Source organism: Myxocyprinus asiaticus, chromosome 6, assembly GCF_019703515.2.
Source record: "Myxocyprinus asiaticus isolate MX2 ecotype Aquarium Trade chromosome 6, UBuf_Myxa_2, whole genome shotgun sequence".
Lineage (NCBI taxonomy): Eukaryota > Metazoa > Chordata > Actinopteri > Cypriniformes > Catostomidae > Myxocyprinus > Myxocyprinus asiaticus.
Genome location: NC_059349.1, coordinates 678,057 through 697,596, shown reverse-complemented (window position 1 = coordinate 697,596; position 19,540 = coordinate 678,057). Strand labels below are relative to the sequence as shown.

General features: G+C 37.9%; 1 protein-coding gene across 3 annotated transcripts in view; it reads right to left on the bottom strand.

Moving 5' to 3' along the window:
- Positions 1-5,497: 5,497 nt before the first annotated feature.
- The window catches only part of LOC127442939 (gastrula zinc finger protein XlCGF17.1-like), a 144,091-nt gene continuing 130,048 nt past the window's right edge, over positions 5,498-19,540 (bottom strand). For 2 of the 3 annotated variants that reach the window (XM_051701345.1, XM_051701344.1), the window contains exons 2-3: positions 12,984-13,021; positions 5,498-12,763 (exon numbers count right to left, since the gene is read on the bottom strand). In XM_051701345.1, the coding sequence (XP_051557305.1) occupies positions 11,748-12,758 (1,011 nt within the window). In that variant the 5' untranslated portion in view covers positions 12,759-12,763; positions 12,984-13,021 and the 3' untranslated portion in view covers positions 5,498-11,747. The remainder of the gene's footprint in view (positions 12,764-12,983; positions 13,022-19,540) is intronic. The other variant, XM_051701343.1, reaches the window with a different exon arrangement.

Genomic DNA, 19,540 nt, shown 5'->3' with positions numbered 1-19,540 from the left:
GCAAAAAAATTATCTTGATTCTGAGATAACCTTGGAGGAGCTTGATGAGGTAATTAAGGCCTTGCCTACAGGCAAGGCTCCGGGGCCAGATGGCTTTCCCGCTGAATTTTTTAGATCTTATGCTACAGAACTAGCTCCACTTTTGCTAGAAGTTTATACGGAATCATTAAAGAATGGAAAGCTCTCACCAACCATGACACAAGCTCTGATTCTTAAAAAGGACAAAGAAGTGAGTGTAAGAGTTACCGTCCAAATTCCTTGATCCAGCTAGACGTAAAAATATTGTCAAAAATTCTGGCTAACCGATTAAGTAAAGTTATGACATCTCTTATACATACAGATAAGGTGGGGTTTATTTGGGGCCGTAGCTCTTCTGATAACATTAGGCGTTTCATCAATATCATGTGGTCAGTGGCGAATGATCAGGCTCTGGTCGTGGCCATCTCACTTGATGCCGAAAAGGCGTTTGATATGGTAGAAAGGGATTATCTTTTTAAGATTTTGGAAATATACTGGTTTGGGAATACTTTTATTGGATGGATTAATTTACTATATAGACACCCGGTAGCGGCGGTACAAACAAATGGATTAATTTCAGATTATTTTACTCTGGATAAGGGCACCCGGCAGGGTTGCCCTCTTTCCCCATTATTGTTCTGTCTTGTCCTGGAACCATTAGCAGCTGCGATAAGAAAGGAGGATGATTTTCCAGGGGTGATGACGGGAGGTGTGGCGCATAAGCTTCTGCTTTACGCAGATGATATTTTATTATTTGTCTCTGACCCTACTAGATCTATGCCTTGCCTCTACAGAATTATTATTTCCTTTTCTAAGTTCTCAGGATACAGAGTTAATTGGTCTAAATCCGAAGCTTTGGCTCTGACAGCGTACTGCCTGATAACGGCTTTTCAGCTGGGCGCCTTCCAGTGGCTCAAACAGGGCATTAAGTATTTGGGTATTTTATTTCAAGCAAATTTGTGTGATTTTAATTAGAGATAATTTTGACCCTTTAATAAAAAGTTTTTCAAGCGATGTGAGCAGGTGGGCTTCATTACATTTATTAATGATTGGGAAGGTTCATGTTATTAAAATGAATTGTATTCCAAAATTCAACTACCTGCTACAGTCACTCCCTGTAGATGTCCCCCTCTCTTATTTCAAGCAATTTGATAACATATCGAAGTCCTTCATTTGGAATGGGAAATGACCCAGATTACATTTCAGTAAACTAAATGTTAAATGTTGCCTCAAGCTTATGGCTTATCCCCAAATTATGTATTAATAAGTCCCCTTTCTGCTTATCAGAGTGGATTGTGAGGGGGGTTACTACACTCGGTGACCTATATGAGAGCGGTGTTGAGATCCTTTGAAAATCTAGTTCAACATTTTGGGATTCCCAGATCTCAGTTCTTTACATATTTTCAGCTGTGCCACCTGCTCTGTACTATTTTTGGGAGTAGCATACACCCCCCCTAAAGCGGCAGATACTGGTGTGGTGAAAACTGCTTTTGGAAAAGGTCATGAGCAGAGGTGGGTAGTAACGTGCTACATTTACTCCATTACATTTACTTGAGTAACTTTTTGGCAAAAAAATTACTTTTAGAGTAGGTTTAAAAGTGGGTACTTCTTACTCTCACTCAAGTAAATTTCCAATGAATTTTTTTAACTTTTACTTCTTTACAATGGGTGGCGTTCCTGTCCTTACATTAATGGGTTTAATTTGAGTTAATGCGTAATTTATTGAGAGATTATTGAATGGGACTTTTACGAGAGCGGAAGTTCACCCAGCTGCGCGCGCTGAGCCGGTGTCATAGACTGTCACTCAAGTCATTAGTGCTGCAGCTTTAAGCTCTTCAAAGTGAAACACTTTCTTCGCTCAGCACAGTGAAAAAAAGAATAGTTTCGTCATGCAATGCCTTCATTTAACACCAAGACAAGCTGATATTTCAAGATTAAAATCACAGCTCCAATTTAAGGCAGCACGCTGAGGTACATTTTGGCTCTAATGATAATGCGGGCTTTTCTGTGTAATGAGATGGTCATTTTCAGGGTGATAATGTAACTGGGCTCTTATGACATCAGTTTTTAAGTGTACATTTTTAAATCAGTGCAGCAATATATCAGTGTGCTTTGTCCCTCGTCCCATGAGCATTTACGCATTTACCCCGCGCCCTCGCGGGGGTACTGGAAACTATCACAGCTACTTCAGGCGGATTAACTATAAATCCATGTAAACATTAAAGTTAAGTGTAAATAAATGCCTTGGCTCTGCTGTTCGTGTGATTGACAACTGGAGCGGAAACAGACAGCATTTCTGCGCGTGCATAGCCAGGTGCGTGATGCGCGCGCGTGAGAGATGTGCGGGCACGAGGCGATCGTATGGCGAAGAAAGACTGGCTGTGTCCGCAATCTTTCACTCATTCACTATTTTCTATATAGTGAATGGCAGTGAGTGCACGAAATGAGTGAGTGAATTCGGACGCTGACGTATACACCTAGTGTCGGAGCTCTGGGGCTGTCGCAGAAACAACATCACATATGAAATTTTTAAATACTTGGGCCTTACTTGTTATTCTTATTAAATAATATATTAATACAACAAATCTTCATTCTGTTTGTCATTTTTAATATATACTGTGTGTTAATATAAAGAGTAAACACATTTGATGAATTAAATAGTACATTTTAAAATGTACCTGTATGCCTCTATATGTTATGTTATTTGAAACAACTAATGATTTGTCAAAAAGTAATTTAATACATTCAGCATGAAAAAAAAAAAACATTGCAGGAGTGAAGGAAGCAGTAAACTTCCAGCTCGTACGTCTTCCCCGTGGTGGATTGTGGGCAATTAACCATCGTCAAATGTACATCAAATGTACTCTCGAAATTAGAGTGCATTGTGGGTAATAATGAAAGTAAGGAACGAGAGTAAGGAACGATTCTCACTCAGAATTCAGACAATCCTACAAAATGGCGGACACTCGAAATAGTGCACTGTATAGTGGATGGGGTGGTTTCAGACACAGCGAGTGTTCCACGACCGGGGTTGGTGCCCAATGCACTAGGCTGTGTACTCTGCATTTAGAGAGTGGCGGTACTGCTGTACAGAACTAATGATCTAAATTCTTTAGACTCTGAAAACTGTAACTACACTGAAATAAGAATCCGCGCAGGACTTTAAAAGCTATGAAAAAGCAATAGGAGGCATTAATAGAACATGATCTTGCTTTGGTTTATTTTTCAGCATTATATATAATGTCCTTGTGGGACATTTTCATGTTTTCACTGTAATAATTTCAGAAATGTTTCCAAACCTCTCTTACTGACATTCATTCAGATCTGACGAGAGCCCTTAAAGGGATAGTTCACCCAAAAATTTAATTTCTCATTATTTACTCACCCTCATGCCACCCCAGATGTGTACGACTTTCTTTCATCTGCTGAACTCAAATGAAGATTTTTAGAAGAATTTCTCAGCTCTGTTGGTCCATACAATGCAAGTGAATGGGTGGCAACATTTTAAAGCTAAACAAAATCACGTAAGTCAGCATAAAAGTAATCCATAAGACTCCAGTGTTTAAATCAATATCTTCAGAAGTGACGTGATAGGTGTGGATAAGAAACAGAGTAACAGATCACTTTCACATTCTTCTTGTTGTGTTTTTGGTGATTCACATTCTCTGCATATCACCCCCTGCTGTCTAGCAAAAAATGTCAAATATTGATCTGTTTCTCACCCACACCTATCATATCACATCAGAAGATATGGATTTAACCACTGGAGTCTTATGGATTACTTTTATGCTGCCTTTATGTGCTTTTTAGAGCATAAAAATGTTGGCCAACAGAGCTCAAATATTCTTCTAAAAATCTTAATTTGTGTTCTGCAGAAGAAAGGAAGTCATACACATCTGGGATGGCATGAGGGTGAGTAAATGGTGAGAGAATTTTCATTTTTGGGTAAACTACCCCTTTAAAGTGATAGCTCAGCCATAATTTAATATTCTGTCATCATTTCCCTACCCTCATGTTGTTCCAAACCAGTGTGACGCTTTGCAATATGTGGAACACAAAATATGTTATACAAAATGTTAGGGACTGACAGTCTCGCTCACCATTCACTTTCAAAATATTGAGAAAAAAAAAATCCACTGAAAGTAAATAGTGACTCAGGCAAACATTCTGTCTAATATCTACTTCGTGTTGCATGGAGGAAAGAAAGTCATACAGGTTTGGAACAACATGATGGTGAATGATGACTATTTCATATGGGAACAATGGGAATTTCCATTAATAATAATAATAATTCTGTAATACATGTTAAATGTGTATTATGTAATGGAATATAAGGGAGTAAATGTCCATTATGTCATTTGTGAAAGTAACGAGTTACTCACTACTTGAGTACTCTTTTAATTGGATACTTTCTTACTCTTACTCGAGTAATTATTCATGTTAGTACTTTTACTTCTACTTGAGTAATTCTTTTTTTTAAAGTAATTGTACTTTTACTTGATTACAGATTTGGGCTACTCTACCCACCTCTGGTCATGAGGCATCAGTGTATTACTCCCTGCTAATTCAGAGTCTAGGGGACAGAGCTTCAACTTCCTTCAAGAGAGTATGGGAGAAAGATTTAAACTGGGTATTGGAGGAGGAAGAGTGGGCTAGGATTCTAAAAACCATCAAGTCCGCAACTAGAGATGCAAGAGTGCGCCATATGCAATTTAAGATTTTATATTGATTTTATTGGACCCCCTCTAGATTGTATAGGCTTGGTCTTAAAGACACACCCACCTGCTGGCGATGCCAATCAGAGGATGGAGACACAACCCATGTCTATTGGGGATGTGTTAAGATCCAGGAGTTCTGGTTGAAAGTTCAGAGTCTTGTATGTCATGTATTGGGCACTCGGCTTTCATTTTGCCCCAGACATTTTGGGTGATGGGGCAGTCATTGATGTTAAGAATAGGAACATAAAGAGTTGGGTCCTAACTAGTGTCATGATCGCCTCATTTCATGAGTGGTGCTCAGAGATGGGGAGAGTGGCGGCCTTTGAAGAAGGGTCATTTAGAAGACTGAGAAAATTGAATTTGTATATAGAGAAATGGGGAAGATACTTGACATTATTGGACGTGTAATTAAAAATGTTTTTATCTTTTCATTTTTGTGTGAGTCTTTAATCATGTGTATATACTTTGTGACCACAGGGATGTTTGTTGGGGGGTCAGGGCAGGGTTGGGGATTGGGAGGGGTGGTTGGGGGTTTAATTGTTTGATTTTTATATATATATAGGCTTTTTTGTTTATGTTTTGTAGGAATCAAAAAAAAAAAAAAAAAAAAAGAAAAAACACCCCATCCCAGAGTGAGACCTCAGGAAGTTGGTTGAGTACATTTTTGCAAATTCTAGGCAAATGGTGGCTACTTTTAAGATGCTAAAATATAACTGTAACGTTGGGTGTCTAGGAGTGGAAGGGAAAAGACACAAGAGTGGAATATTTAAATCCTTTATTATCGTTGGAATAGAACATTTGCTGGAGTGGAAACAAACACAAACTCTTAAAAAAAAACTAAGCACAACATAACACTTCATTAACTCGAAACACTTCAAGGACTGACAAATGAATTAACAAAACTAGAGGGTATTTATACACAAAGCACTAAATGAAGGAATGGAATACAGGTGAGGAAAATAAGGAACAGGTGGAAGTGATTAGGGCAGAGAATTCTGGGAAATGAAGTCTGGGGGAAAACTTCAAAATAAGAGTCCTTGAAGAACATGAGAGAGACAGACTGTGACAATAACATAATTTTTATTTATTTGTGATTTATTTAGTCATAACATACTCTGCCAGTCAAAAGTTTTGAAACACTTGACTGAAATGTTTCTCATGATCTTAAAATCTTTTGATCTGACGGTGTATGCTTAAAAGTTTGAAATTAGTTTTGTAGACAAAAATATAACTGTGCCACCATATTCATTTATTTCATTATAAAACTAAAATTTATAAAAAATAAATAAATAAAAAAAAGTTTTTGAAATTGATGACTTGGACCAAATAATAAAGAAAAGCAGCCAATAAGTGCCCAACATAGATGGGAACTCCTTCAATACTGTTTAAAAAGCATCCCAGGGTGATACCACAAGAAGTTGGTTGAGAAAATGTCAAGAGTACATGTCTGCAAATTCTAGGCAAAGGGTGACTACTTTGAAGATATTAAAATATAACACAGTTTTGATTTATTTTGGATTTTGTTTAGTCACAACATAATTCCCATAGTTCCATTTCTGTTATTCCATAGTTTTGATGACTTTACTATTATTCTAAAATGTGAAAAAAAAAAAAAAATTATAATAAAGAATGAGTAAGTGTTTCAAAACTTTTGACCGGTAGTGTAATTCCCATAGTTCCATTTCTGTTTTTTTTTTAGTTTTGATGACTACTATTATTCTAAAATGTGAAAAAATGTAATAATAAAGAATGAGTTTAAGTAGACACAGGGAAGCGGGGTTTCTTCTGGCACAGGTAAGATTTTTAATTGGCCACTTCAAGGTTTTTCAAGTTCACAAACTCATCAGATTCACAGCAGGTAGTCAAACAAACACATCAGCTTCACAGGAATGTAATAACCTCAACACATCAGCTTCACACACATAACAGATTAAACCGCTTCAGCTTCGGGTACACCGTGGCCTTTCTTGTGCCAGAATCTCTCACTCTGCTGCTGGTGGCGTGGCTGGTTATACGCCACTCTCCCCATGCTCACTGGAATTAGAGACAGGTGTTAAACATAATCTAGCTCAGGTGCAAGCGCCCTTACTGCTTTCTCTCTCTCCGGATGGACGCTTGACCATGCCCCCACTGCCACAGTGACCCTAAACTTTTGACCGGTAGTGTATGTATACACTAACTGAACACTTTATAAGGAACACTATAGTCTTAATAAAGCGCCCAATGTCCTTTGCTGTTGTAGCCCATCCGCCTCAAGTTTTGACATGTTGTGCATTCTGAGATGCTATTCTGCTCACTACAATTGCACAGAGCAGCTGTCTGAGTTACCATAGCCTTTCTGTCAGCTCGAACAGTCTGGCCATTCTCCGTTGACCTCTCTCATCAATAAGGCATTTCTGTCCGCAGAACTGCTGCTCACTGGAAGTTTTTTGTTTTTGGCACCATTCTGAGTAAATTGTAGAGACTGTTGTGCGTGAAAATCCCAGGAGATCAGCAGTTACACAAATACTCAAACCAGCCCGCCTGGCACGAACAATCATGCAACGGTCCAAATCACTGAGATCACATTTTTCCCCATTCTAATGGTTGATGTGCACATTAACTGAAGCTCCTGACCCATATATGCTTGATTTATGCACTGCTGCCACATGATTGGCTGTTAGATAATCACATAAGTAGGTATACAGGTCTTTCTTATAAAGTGCTCAGTGTGTATGCACTCACCAACACTTTATTAGGAACACCTGTACCTGTTGAATAAAATAATATATTCAGTTGTGACAATACTTAGTGAGATACATAGAAAGATTAATGGAATGTCAGAGAATTATCATAATGAAGGAAAAACTCAAGAGAACTCTTGTTTATTTTATAAACAAAAAATAAAGAAAGTTTATTTTCAGCCTGGAAAAAAAGAGTTCTCATGCACAAGAGCAAGGTTCAACACATAAATCAAACTCAATTTATTTGGCCAGGTTAGCAAGAGACAGACACAATGGGTGTGGTGTCAGGCCTCCCAGAGGTGTTTGTTTTAAATTATAAACATCAGAAAATGTCCAAAATGGGGAATAGAGTGTCCACAGGATGGTCCAGCACATGAGTGGGATTTGGGGGGATTATCACTTACATGCCCACTCTGACCATAGGGCCTGTTTGAGGAAGTAGCATTCCTGTGTTGATGGCTGAAGAGTGTGCACCTCTGGACATATTCGGATAGGAGCATGGGAGGAGGTGTCACTGGGGCAATGCTTTGGAGGGGAGGGGGGATGTGGCGGAAGACCCGCCTCTCCCTCTCGTCATCGTTGCCCCACTTCTAAGGGTCGTTCTTCAGCCAGGCTCACAAGGTGCAATTTAATAAGCCTCAATTTGGCAGCGTATGATGAGGCATACATGATATGAATATAGTCTCATCAAGCTGCCATTAAAACGTAGAGCGTGCTTCTCCTTGGGAAGCCGGCTTCTATCTCCTTGTGTGCACACACTGGCGTCCTTGCAGGTCAAAGAGCATGGGGAGGGTAACGGCTGAATTAGATGTGCCACCCAACCTGCTCTCTGGAACCCCAGCGCAATTTAGATGTGCTGCTGGGGATGACAGCACGCGCCGCAACTGACGGGCTAAGAAGCCAGGCCGCACTTCCCCTCAGACGCTGCAGCCCCTGAAGCTAGGAGGGGAGCACGTCCGATCGCCAGACCTTGCTCAAGTCCTGGACCTTTTTATTAGCACACCCCGACCTACAGAAACCCCCTGTCTCAACTCAAGGATACCAGATTCCCCCTTCATTTTGAACACTTTCCCCCTTGAACACTTTAATTCCCTTATTTGGACATTTTATGTTGATTATTATTTAAAATTAAAGCTTCTCCGAGGCCTGACGCTATACCAAATGTGTCGGTCTCTTGCTCTTCACTGCTCCACAAGATTGATATATTTTTTTTAAGTAATAAAACACTCAATTTTATAAAACTGAGTCGGAAAAAACATGCTGATTAACTTTAAAAAAAAGAATGAAAACAAAGCTGACTTATGCAGGGGTCAAGTGAATCTGTGATTTTTATTTGAACTGGTTAATTTATATAAACTGTCCAAACGAATCACTAGAACCCCCGCATCCGCATTTGCGCTGGCGGAATCCTGGAGAATGACGTATTAGTGTATTTCTCCCTTATCTGACACACCCAATTCAGGTCTTGGAGTCTCAACTGATGAGTTGATGAGCTAAATCATAGAACTGACATAGAGGAAATCTCCACTATAGCAGTGCAATGCTGTGGCAGTCGCAATGAAAAGTTAAGGAAACAAACAAAGCAGCAACTGTGGAACATTTGGAAATAAAGCAAAGGAGAACAAAAGCTTCTGCAGTCTCCCTCAGATGTCATGTTTGTGTTTTAAACGCATCGCAGCGCTCAATGGGCCTCATTCATGAAAAAAAAAAATTAAATATGAAAGATTTGGGAGTAATTTCCACGTAAAATGGAGCTTCCTGAAATCTTTCCGGTGGATTCACAAACGCTTCATATTCCCCAGATTTGTTAGTACAACTGGTGTATGTTAGTGAATTACAAACATTCTTAAATAGAGTGCGTGTGCACGTTCATTCACAATTATCATAATCCACACCCATGATATGCCATATAAGGAAGGCTTCAGACTCACTAGTAAATGAGAATAGGAAGCTTTTAACATATATGTGAACAGTAATAAAGGTTGTTGTTGTTTTTGTTTTTTTAATGGAGTGCATTCACATCGTAAAATATTGATTTAGCAAAAACTTGCATCTAAAAAGAAACTGAGGAACTTGCTCTCATCTTTGCTGTCATCAGAGGTTCTTTTGTGAATGAAACAGTTCAAGAGGTCAATAAAAATGATTTGACATGAAGCTTTAGTGTAAAACATGTTCAGTTCATGTCCACCACCTTCTCTGGTTCAGTTGAGCACATCGCCAGCATCTTTGGAGAAACTTCTCAAGTAAATCCAAGACTGTACTGTGATACTTCCCTTGCAACAGGAACAAAATTAAAAAATGGATAGAATGCCTGAAGAAGGTCTTTGACCGAAACACTGTAAGATATTACAGATTTAAAAGCTATTTGGTAGTGTGCAGGCTTTTTCTTCTTTTCCCCCGTTGTATTGTTTATGCACCTGCCCATGATGTGTTCATTTATTGTTTTACCACTGACCATACGTCAACTGAATGCGATTTACTGATGCCTATATCCTACATAATTATTACATTTTAATAATAGAGCTTATATCAAATAAAAAAAAAAAAAAGTCCAGCCAGTCACGTTAGAGGGCATTATTACTATTTTCAGAGAAAATAAAATGCAAACCCATGTCAAGAAATTCTGCTGAAAATAAACGAGTTATAAATAAATGCAAGCAACATAGAAACTTTTCTATATGAAAGCTTTTTTCTTTTTTTTTATTATTCGTTATTTTTTAAGGTTTATTTTACTCATTTAATTTTTTTTATTACATATTTAATTTGAATTCTATCAAAATGTAGACATGGCAGTTTGTCTGAAAGAACACAACACGTTCAGATGTCTTACGCACAATTTACACATGGTCGGGAGCAGGTGAACATTTTGTTTGTACTGACTAACGTTTTGAAAATACGAAAACTTTTATGAATCCAAAAATCAGGCCGGCTTTATGAACGATTTACACAAAAATTCGTTCTACTCGCGTTTCATGAATGAGGCCCATTGTCTTGGTTTGCTTGGCTGCAGTGTGCACAATACATTGTGACAAAAAACTAAACATTTCACACTCTAGTTCACTATTGTAACTACAATCACGCTATTGTACTGTATAATGTAATTAAGTTGAATCATAAACTAAATAATTTTAAATAAACACTGCAGCACTATGTTTTAACTGAATTATGCCACATCCTCCGTGAGTGGTGCGTGAGCGGGGCGGTTGCATTGGATGTTCACATTGGCCGTGTCTCTTCTGCAAGAAACAGCAGCGCCTCTGTGCAGAAAATAAAGTCATCTATGGGGTCCTACACCAAAGTTTTTCTTTAATAAGGTCATAAGCTGATTTTATTGCTGCTTCGGGGACAACAGTGGGCAGTCACGTGCACTTCGTCTTTATCAGCACACTTGTGATTGTTCACCTATACACACAGAATGGCAAAAGGTCAGTTTATTAATTTTTTCCTTTACCAAGTTATTTTATTGAGTTTACTTGCATGCAGACATATAAATTGTAGTGTACTATAGGTTCCGTTTGAATAATTTTGATTTGATTTTGTGTTTTTTCAATAATCTGATTATTTTAGTGTAAAAATAGGCTCAACGCCGAAACTGTCCGCTCACTGCCGTGTCTGGGATGCTTCACCGCACAACTCAGTGTAAGCGGTGTCATCTGTTAACATGGGCGGCGAAACGAAAATGCGCCGCTCACGCCACGCTCACAGAGGATGTGTGAACCCGGCGTTAACAAACAAACAAAAAGATTAGATAAAGCTGCCCCTGCCCAAGCTACACTGATTTTTGCAAAGTGCAAAATCAAAATAATGGAATGAGCAAAATAACATTATTTTTAAAAAAATATTTTTTTTAAACAGAGTCAATGTTTTGACTGATTAACTTATAAACACCCTACAGTAGACTACTCATAGACTCTTAATGATTTCAGTGGATTAGTTCTCCATGTATTACAGCTAACAACATACTGAATGGATACAGATACAGTATAACAGACTAATAGAATAATTACGTCATTGTTAACATAATTTAGCACTATTGCTACTCTCAATCATAGAATTCATACAAAAAATCTTTCCATTTCACAGCATCAACAATGGTTTTAACGCTTTGACTTCCTTCTAGTTTGTTGAAAAAGTACAAATGTCTTTCTACCCTTTACACAGAATGACAGCTCAATCAGCACTACAAGTAATGTAACAATTCACCCACTTACAGTAATTGTTCTTTTCAGAGAAATTCCATCTTTTTTAATTTCATACTATTTGCCATGCAAACAAAGATGAACTAAGCTCAGTGTGACAACACTGGACAATGTTTTTTTCTATGAGTCAGTAGAGTGCCTGAGTGGCTGAAACTCTTCCCACATGAAGTGCAGTTATATGGCTTCTCTCCAGTATGCACTCTCTCATGTACCTTCAGGTTTCCTGACCTAATGAAACTCTTCCCACATGAAGTGCAGTGGTACGGCCTCTCACCAGTATGCACTCTCTTGTGTGCTTTCAGGTTTCCTGGCTCAATGAAACTCTTCCCACATGAAGTGCATTTGTATGGCTTCTCTCCAGTGTGCACCCTCTCATGTTTTGTCAGGTTTCCTGAATTAGTGAAACCCTTTTCACAATATGAACAACTGTAAGGTTTTTCTCCAGTATGGACTCTTTGGTGACGTTCCAAGTCAGAAGCTCTGTGAAAGGCCTTCCCACACTCAGAGCATACATGATCTCTCACATCAGTATGTTTTCTCTGATGGTATTTTAAACTGTCCACATATAAAAAAGTCTTTCCACAAAGTGAACATAAGTAAGGTTTCTCATTTGCATGAATTTTACAGTGTGTTCTTAAGACTGATCTAGAAGAAAATGTTTTGCAGCACTGATCACAGCTATATGACTTTTCTCCAGAGTGAAATAACAAATGACTTTTGAGACTACATGCTTGTCTGAAACTCTTCCCACACTGATGGCATTTAAAAGGCTTCTCACCAGTGTGGATTGTCATGTGCTTACTCAGACTTGCTTTACGTGTAAAAGTATTCCCACACTGATGGCAGGTGAAAGGCTTCTCGCCAGTGTGGACTGTCATGTGCTTACTCAGACTTGCTTTACGTGTAAATGTATTCCCACACTGACAGCAGGTGAAAGAATTTTTGCCTCTTGCTCTTTGAGTCCTTTTTTGTGAGAAATTATTTTCAGTCTCTGAATTACTTACAGAATTTTGTCCAGTTATGAAATTATGACATGTCTGATCTGGATGGTGTTTCTTTTCCACTTCATTCAGTTCTTGACTTTCCTCTTTAACGTCCATCAGATCTGAAATAAAAACATAAAATGGTCGTCATTCATTTTAAAGAACAAATATTAAAACTAAGGAAATAAAACTGACCCCAAATTTGATAGCAGAAAGCTCCAGGGGTCAAGACATTTGTTATTACGATATGTCAAACATTCATGTGGGAAACTAAATATAGAAGAAGCCAAACTTTAATTAATTAAAAAGTTACTTTTTATGGAAAATAAAGCATTACGTTACTTTTGCATTACTTTTTCTCACCGCCACTCTCTCTTCTGCTGTGTATTCAATACAAATACAAGAGATATGTAGAGACATTACAGGTCATACTAGCAACTGTACAATACTCATGTCAAAACAACATACTAAACAAACAAATATTTAGAAAGTCTACAATCAGTCGGTTTTCACATCATATTTATAATAAAGACTCAATAACATGAATATGCATGATTTTTTTTTCCATCGACATGGCAGCCAACATGAATAATGAAGAATAACCACTGTCTTACCTAAAGCAGCAAAGTCCAACACTTGAACCTACGTCATATATGTCATCTTGTGCTGTGCCCATCGACAATGTCACAATGACATTTAAGCTCCAGTGCACAAAAAAATCCACCGCTGCAAATGATGAGTACAACTGGATTCCACTGAAGTGTTCAGATTTACATTCCTTTACCAGAAATATTTTGTCATTTTTAAAACATAAATCTCAGGGTGGGCAAAAAGAAGACTTGTTGTGCTCTGCCCATCGCTGATAAGCATGGCTCATACTCTCTAGAACTACAATACCCATCATGCACACACATACTACAACTTCATTGAACATCTCTAGTAAGCCTCCCACTCTCTAGAACTACAATGCCCATCATGCCCCTCCTTGAAGTTTGCACACTTTTACTCCTGATTTATCACAATACGGGGGAAAGGAGAGGTGTACAAAAGTAACTTGTTACTTATTTAAAAAAATAACTCTGATATTATGGTCTAAAATAAAAAAATATTGCATTATGTGGCAGGGTGGAGCCGGGCCGTGACTCTGCACACCCGGCCCCTAATCAGGCTGATCAAGCCCGAGAGGGATAAAGGTGGCCGGAGATGGCGGTTCGACAGAGAGAGTGTTACAGGCAGCTGCCCGGCATGTGTTTGTCTTTTTGTTTAAGGTAATCATGAAATTATTATTTATGTTGTTAAGCCGGTTCTCGCCACCTCCTTTCCCTTCTACCTCGTTACACATTACTTTACTCATTACTCGAAAAAGTAATCTGATTACATAACCCGCGTTACTTTTATCGTGTTGCCCCCAACACTGGTTATGACATAATCTTTTTTTTTATAATTGTATTATCTTCCCTGAGGTCCACTCTTCATTTTAGTACAGTTTTTTTGTCACCAAAACAGTCATAATTTAGTAATATATGATCATTTTCCACCCTGTCTCTGGCCCTCTGTCCTTTAAAGTTCAACGTAAACGGCCACTGTCAAATTTACAGCCATATTTGAAAGTCAATCGGAAGAGAAAAAAACAGCTCCACAACATAATAAAACTAAATTACATGGCTTAAACATAATGCACATCCAACACAGAGCATCTGAATATATTAATCTGTTCACTTACTGTAAGTACAACAGCACCATAAACAATCAAACAGTCAAGATTCATGAAAGAAACTGTTTACTCACGGTTTTGCCATCGGGTCCAGTAGGGTTTTTAACTGCCCCATCCTTCAATAGCAAAGCTTAAATCATATTATGACTGATTCACAATAGTGATGGGAAGTCCAATTCTTTTCCGTGAAACAGTTCTTTCAGGTGGTTCGTTTCAATGAACCGGTTAAAAAAACGATTCAACGATCTTTTACGCCATTGTGTAATGAAGTCACTAGTACGTATTCTATCAACCCGGTGTCATGGAATACACGCTCAAACACATTCAAATAAAGCCATTTGCAAGCGCATATGGCTGATTATTAATTTTTATTCAATTAAGTTTTAATAATAAGGGTGTTTATTATCATCAGTTTTTCATCAGTTTCCTTATCCAAGTTTTGCACCGAAAGCAGCCAATACTGACACTGATGTCCAAATGTTGATGTGACATGTCTAAAGCATATAAAGTGAATAAACTTAATCAACTCACTATTTTTGCAAAAAAAAAAAAAAAAAAAAAAATATATATATATATATATATCTTAAAATATAATCTGCATGCACAATATCAATAGTAAAATTAATTTACATCTCTTGACTGAAAGGTTTTTGCATTTTGTAAAGAAAAATGGTTGAATGCATATTTGAAATGTTCGAAAGAGGCGATTCTCAGTTCAGTGTACTGTTAACTCGGGAACTGCGGTGATGGACTCAATTTACTGTTGACTTGAGAGCTGCTGTCCCCGGATCAGTGTACTGTTGACCTGAGAACTGTTGCAACCAGATCATCATCATACGTTGATAAAACAGTAATACAATCAAGTCATAAACATATTTACAGTAGGTTTTATTTGTTATACTTTCTGCTGTTCAGCAAAATACACCAGAAACATGCATTTTGCCTCCCATACTCACACAGCACACACAAGCTCAGTATAAGCAGCTCATCAGTTCTCAGCATGTCAGACACCTCCAAAAGATGCGATTCTCAGTTTCGAGAACTGCTGTGAGCACCTTGTACTGTTGACTTGAGAACTGTTGTGACCGGAGTGTTCAGTCCTATTTGTGAACTAGTTGGAGCAGTTCACTTAAAAAAATAAAAAATAAAAAAAAAATAAAAAATAAAAAATAAAAAATAAAAAAAAATAAAAAAATAAAAAAAAGAGTACGGAAAAGCAGATATCACTAGTTCTAGGATCATATTACTCCCCGTTATCGGGTCATTTTGAGACGAAGTGTCAGGCACATACGAGAGACAGGTTAAGATAGAGTAACTTGTGGATCAGTGTTGTTTCAAGACGCAAACTATTTCAAACGATTCAGTCTGATTTTATGAACTGGTTCAACTCGTTCACTGAAAAGAATCAGTTCAAAAGAATGTTTCATTCACAAACCGTTTCATTTACATGACAGCGGTCAAAGAGTATGTGTAATTCATGTTTATATACAAAAATAATTCAAAATAGTCCAGATGGATCCCATTTGGTGTTCAGGAATAGTACAGTTTAAGTCAGAAGTTTACATACACTTTAGTTGAAGTCATTAAAACTCATTTTTTAACCACTCCACAGATTTAATATTAACAAACTATAGATTTGGAAAGTCATTAAGGACATCTACTTTGTGCATGACACGAGTAATTTTTCCAATAATTGTTTACAGACAGATTGTTTCACTTTTAATTGACTATATCACAATTCTAGTGGGTCAGAAGTTTACATACACTAAGTTAACTGTGCCTTTAAGCAGCTTGGAAAATTCCAGAAAATGATGTCAAGCCTTTAGACAATTAGCTTCTGATAGGAGGTGTACTGAATTGGAGGTGTACCTGTGGATGTATTTTAAGGCCTACCTTAAAAAACTAAGTGCCTCTTTGCTTGACATCATGGGAAAATCAAACGAAATCAGCCAAGACCTCAGAAAAGAAATGTGGACCTCCACAAGTCTGGTTCATCCTTGGGAGCAATTTCCAAATGCCTGAAGGTACCACGTTCATCTGTACAAACAATAGTATGCAAGTATAAACACCATGGGACCACGCAGCCATCATACCGTTCAGGTAGGAGACACATTCTGTCTCCTAGAAATGAATGTAGTTTGGTGCGAAAATGCAAATAAATCCCAGAACAACAGCAAAGGACCTTGTGAAGATGCTGGAGGAAACAGGTAAACAAGTATCTACACTGGCGGCCAATAGTTTGGAATTATGTACAGATTTTGTCTTATGGAAGGAAATTGGTACATTTATTAATCAAAGTGGCATTCAACTGATCACAATGTATAGTCAGGACATTAATTACATGAAAAATTACTATTACAATTTGAAGAAAAATTTCAGAATTTCTTAAACTACTTCAAAGAGTTCTCATCAAAAAATCCTCCACATGCAGCAATGACAGCTTTAAAGATCCTTGGCAATCTAGCTGTCAGTTTGTCCAGATACTCAGGTGACATTTCACCCCCTACTTCCTGTAGCACTTGCCATAGATGTGGCTGTCTTGTCGGGCGCTTCTCACGTACCTTACAGTCTAGCTGATCCCACAAGCTCAATGGGGTTAAGATCCATAACACTTTTTTCCAATCATCTGTTGTCCAATGTCTGTTTCTTTGCCCACTCTAACCTTTTCTTTTTGTTTTTCTGTTTCAAAAGTGTCTTTTTCTTTGCAATTCTTCCCATAAGGCCTGCACCCCTGAGTCTTCTCTTTACTGTTGTACATGAAACTGGTGTTGAGCGGGTAGAATTCAATGAAGCTGTCAGCTGAGGACATGTGAGGCATCTATTTCTCAAACTAGAGACTCTGATGTACTTATCCTCTTGTTTAGTTGTACATCTGGTCTTCCACATCTCTTTCTGTCCTTATTAGTGCCAGTTGTCCTTTGTCTTTGAAGACTGTAGTGTACACCTTTGTATGAAATCTTCAGTTTTTTGGCAATTTCAAGCATTGTATAGCCTTCATTCCTCAAAACAATTGACTGATGAGTTTCTAGAGAAAGATGTTTCTTTTTTGCCATTTTTGACCTAATATTGACCTTAAGACATGCCAGCCTATTGCATACTGTGGCAACTCAAAAACAAACATAAAGACAATGTTAAGCTTCATTTAACGAACCAAATAGCTTTCAACTGTGTTTGATTATAATGGCAGGTGATTTTCTAGTACCAAATGAGCAATTTAGCATGATTACTCAAGCATAAGGTGTTGGAGTGATGGCTGCTGGAAATGGGGCCTGTCTAGATTTGATCAAAATAATTTTTTCAAATAGTGATGGTGCTGTTTTTTACATCAGTAATGTTCTGACTATACTTTGTGATCAGCTGAATGCCACTTTACTTCCGAAACAGCAGAATCTGTACATTATTCCAAACTTTTGGCCGCCTGTGTATATCCACAGTAAAACAAGTCCTATATCAACATAAACTGAAAGGCTGCTCAGCAAGAAGAAGCCACTGCTCCAAAACCACCATAAAAAAGCCAGACTACAGTTTGCAAGTGCACATGGGGACAAAGATCTTGAATAAATCATTCTCTCTACTATTATTCTGACATTTCACATTCTTAAAATAAAGTAGATTTCCTAACTGACCTAAAACAGGGAAAGTTTTCTACGATTAAATGTCAGGAATTGTGAAATGTATTTGGCTAAGGTGTATGTAAACTTCTGACTTCAACTGAAAGTAGGCCACACTAGGCCTGTCTGTCCTGTGGGCGTGAGCATGTTGTGGAAATGTTAATGCGAATGGGCAATGTCTCGTGACGTCACGAACACTATAATAGCTATAAATGCTCTTTTAGACTGGGAAGTTTTGAGGTCTGAAATTTACAGTATGTTTTTTTATGTACAGTTACCACTTATCTCTCTAAATATCAAGGAAAATGTGATTCTCCATTTCATGACCCCTTTTAAATACACAATGAGCAACAGCAAAAGCTCTTTTTCTGTTGTAGTATTAAACAAACAAATGAATATACATACATCACTTTAAACAACCTATATGATTTGAGTTGTGATTCCGCACTGTTCTGCTGGCGGTTGCATCTCATGGTTTGAGGTTACCTGCTTTTTCTGTGATCACTAAGAGATGATTTTTAACAGGAGAGCTGGAGTCATGTCCTGCTATTTTCATGTTATGTTATTATGTTATTCATATAAACATTACAAGATATTACTTGCTTTAAAGAAGATAAACAACACCACCTTGTACCTATAGCTGCTTTTAGATGCAATGTTTAACTGTCTACTGTGTTTAAACAGACTATCTGCTTAAAGGGCAATAAATGAAAAGTGATTACAAATGTGCATTTCTGTGACTGCAGCAATGATATAAAATACTCAGAACTCATGAATATTAGTAAACATGTTACACAGTAACTCCACTGGAAAACGAAATCTATTAATCGTCGCCATCTGTAAACACAATATCCCCGCATTACAGACAATATAAGCTTTAACAACCCAACCAGAAAACATATCCAAGCATATTAGCAAGTAAACAACTCCGCCAAACAGTTAACAATAAAGCATCCATCCAGAGAATATGGTCATCCCGCTGCTGTCCAGAACTGCAACTGAATGAACAGCCATTGCTTCCCCAGCAGTTGGACCTTCTTTCTGAGCTTAAGGACATGTCATAAACACACAAGGACAAATGATGTAATCTTGCAATTTCTCACCAAATCCGTCCCCACAGCTCTAAATAAAAATAATTATTGTAGACTTACCATAGTGAATCAGGGTAAGACAAGGACAGGGTTTTAAAAGAAATATTTTTTTATGTACTCACTCAATATTAGACTTTTGTTCATTGTAACTAGGGGTGGGTGATGTACTGGTAGACACAATAAACTGGTAGAAATGTGACAACCGTATACATTTTGGATTAGCATCTCTATTGCGGTTCCGCAAAATCACCACCACGTGGTAATAAATGTGCACCTCATTCTATTCACGTATGCTGTACAGATTCTGCCGGTACGACTGCTTTGCAATACTCTTTTCATCCAGTCGACAGCAAGCACATGCGCCGAAGGTGGACTGCCGTGTGCTGAGAAAAACTGGTCCGCTGTAGACAGTCCGTGCAGACTGTGCTGATGAAGAAATTTTCATCACACCTACTGTGCATGAACCTTTCTGGAACACAGAAA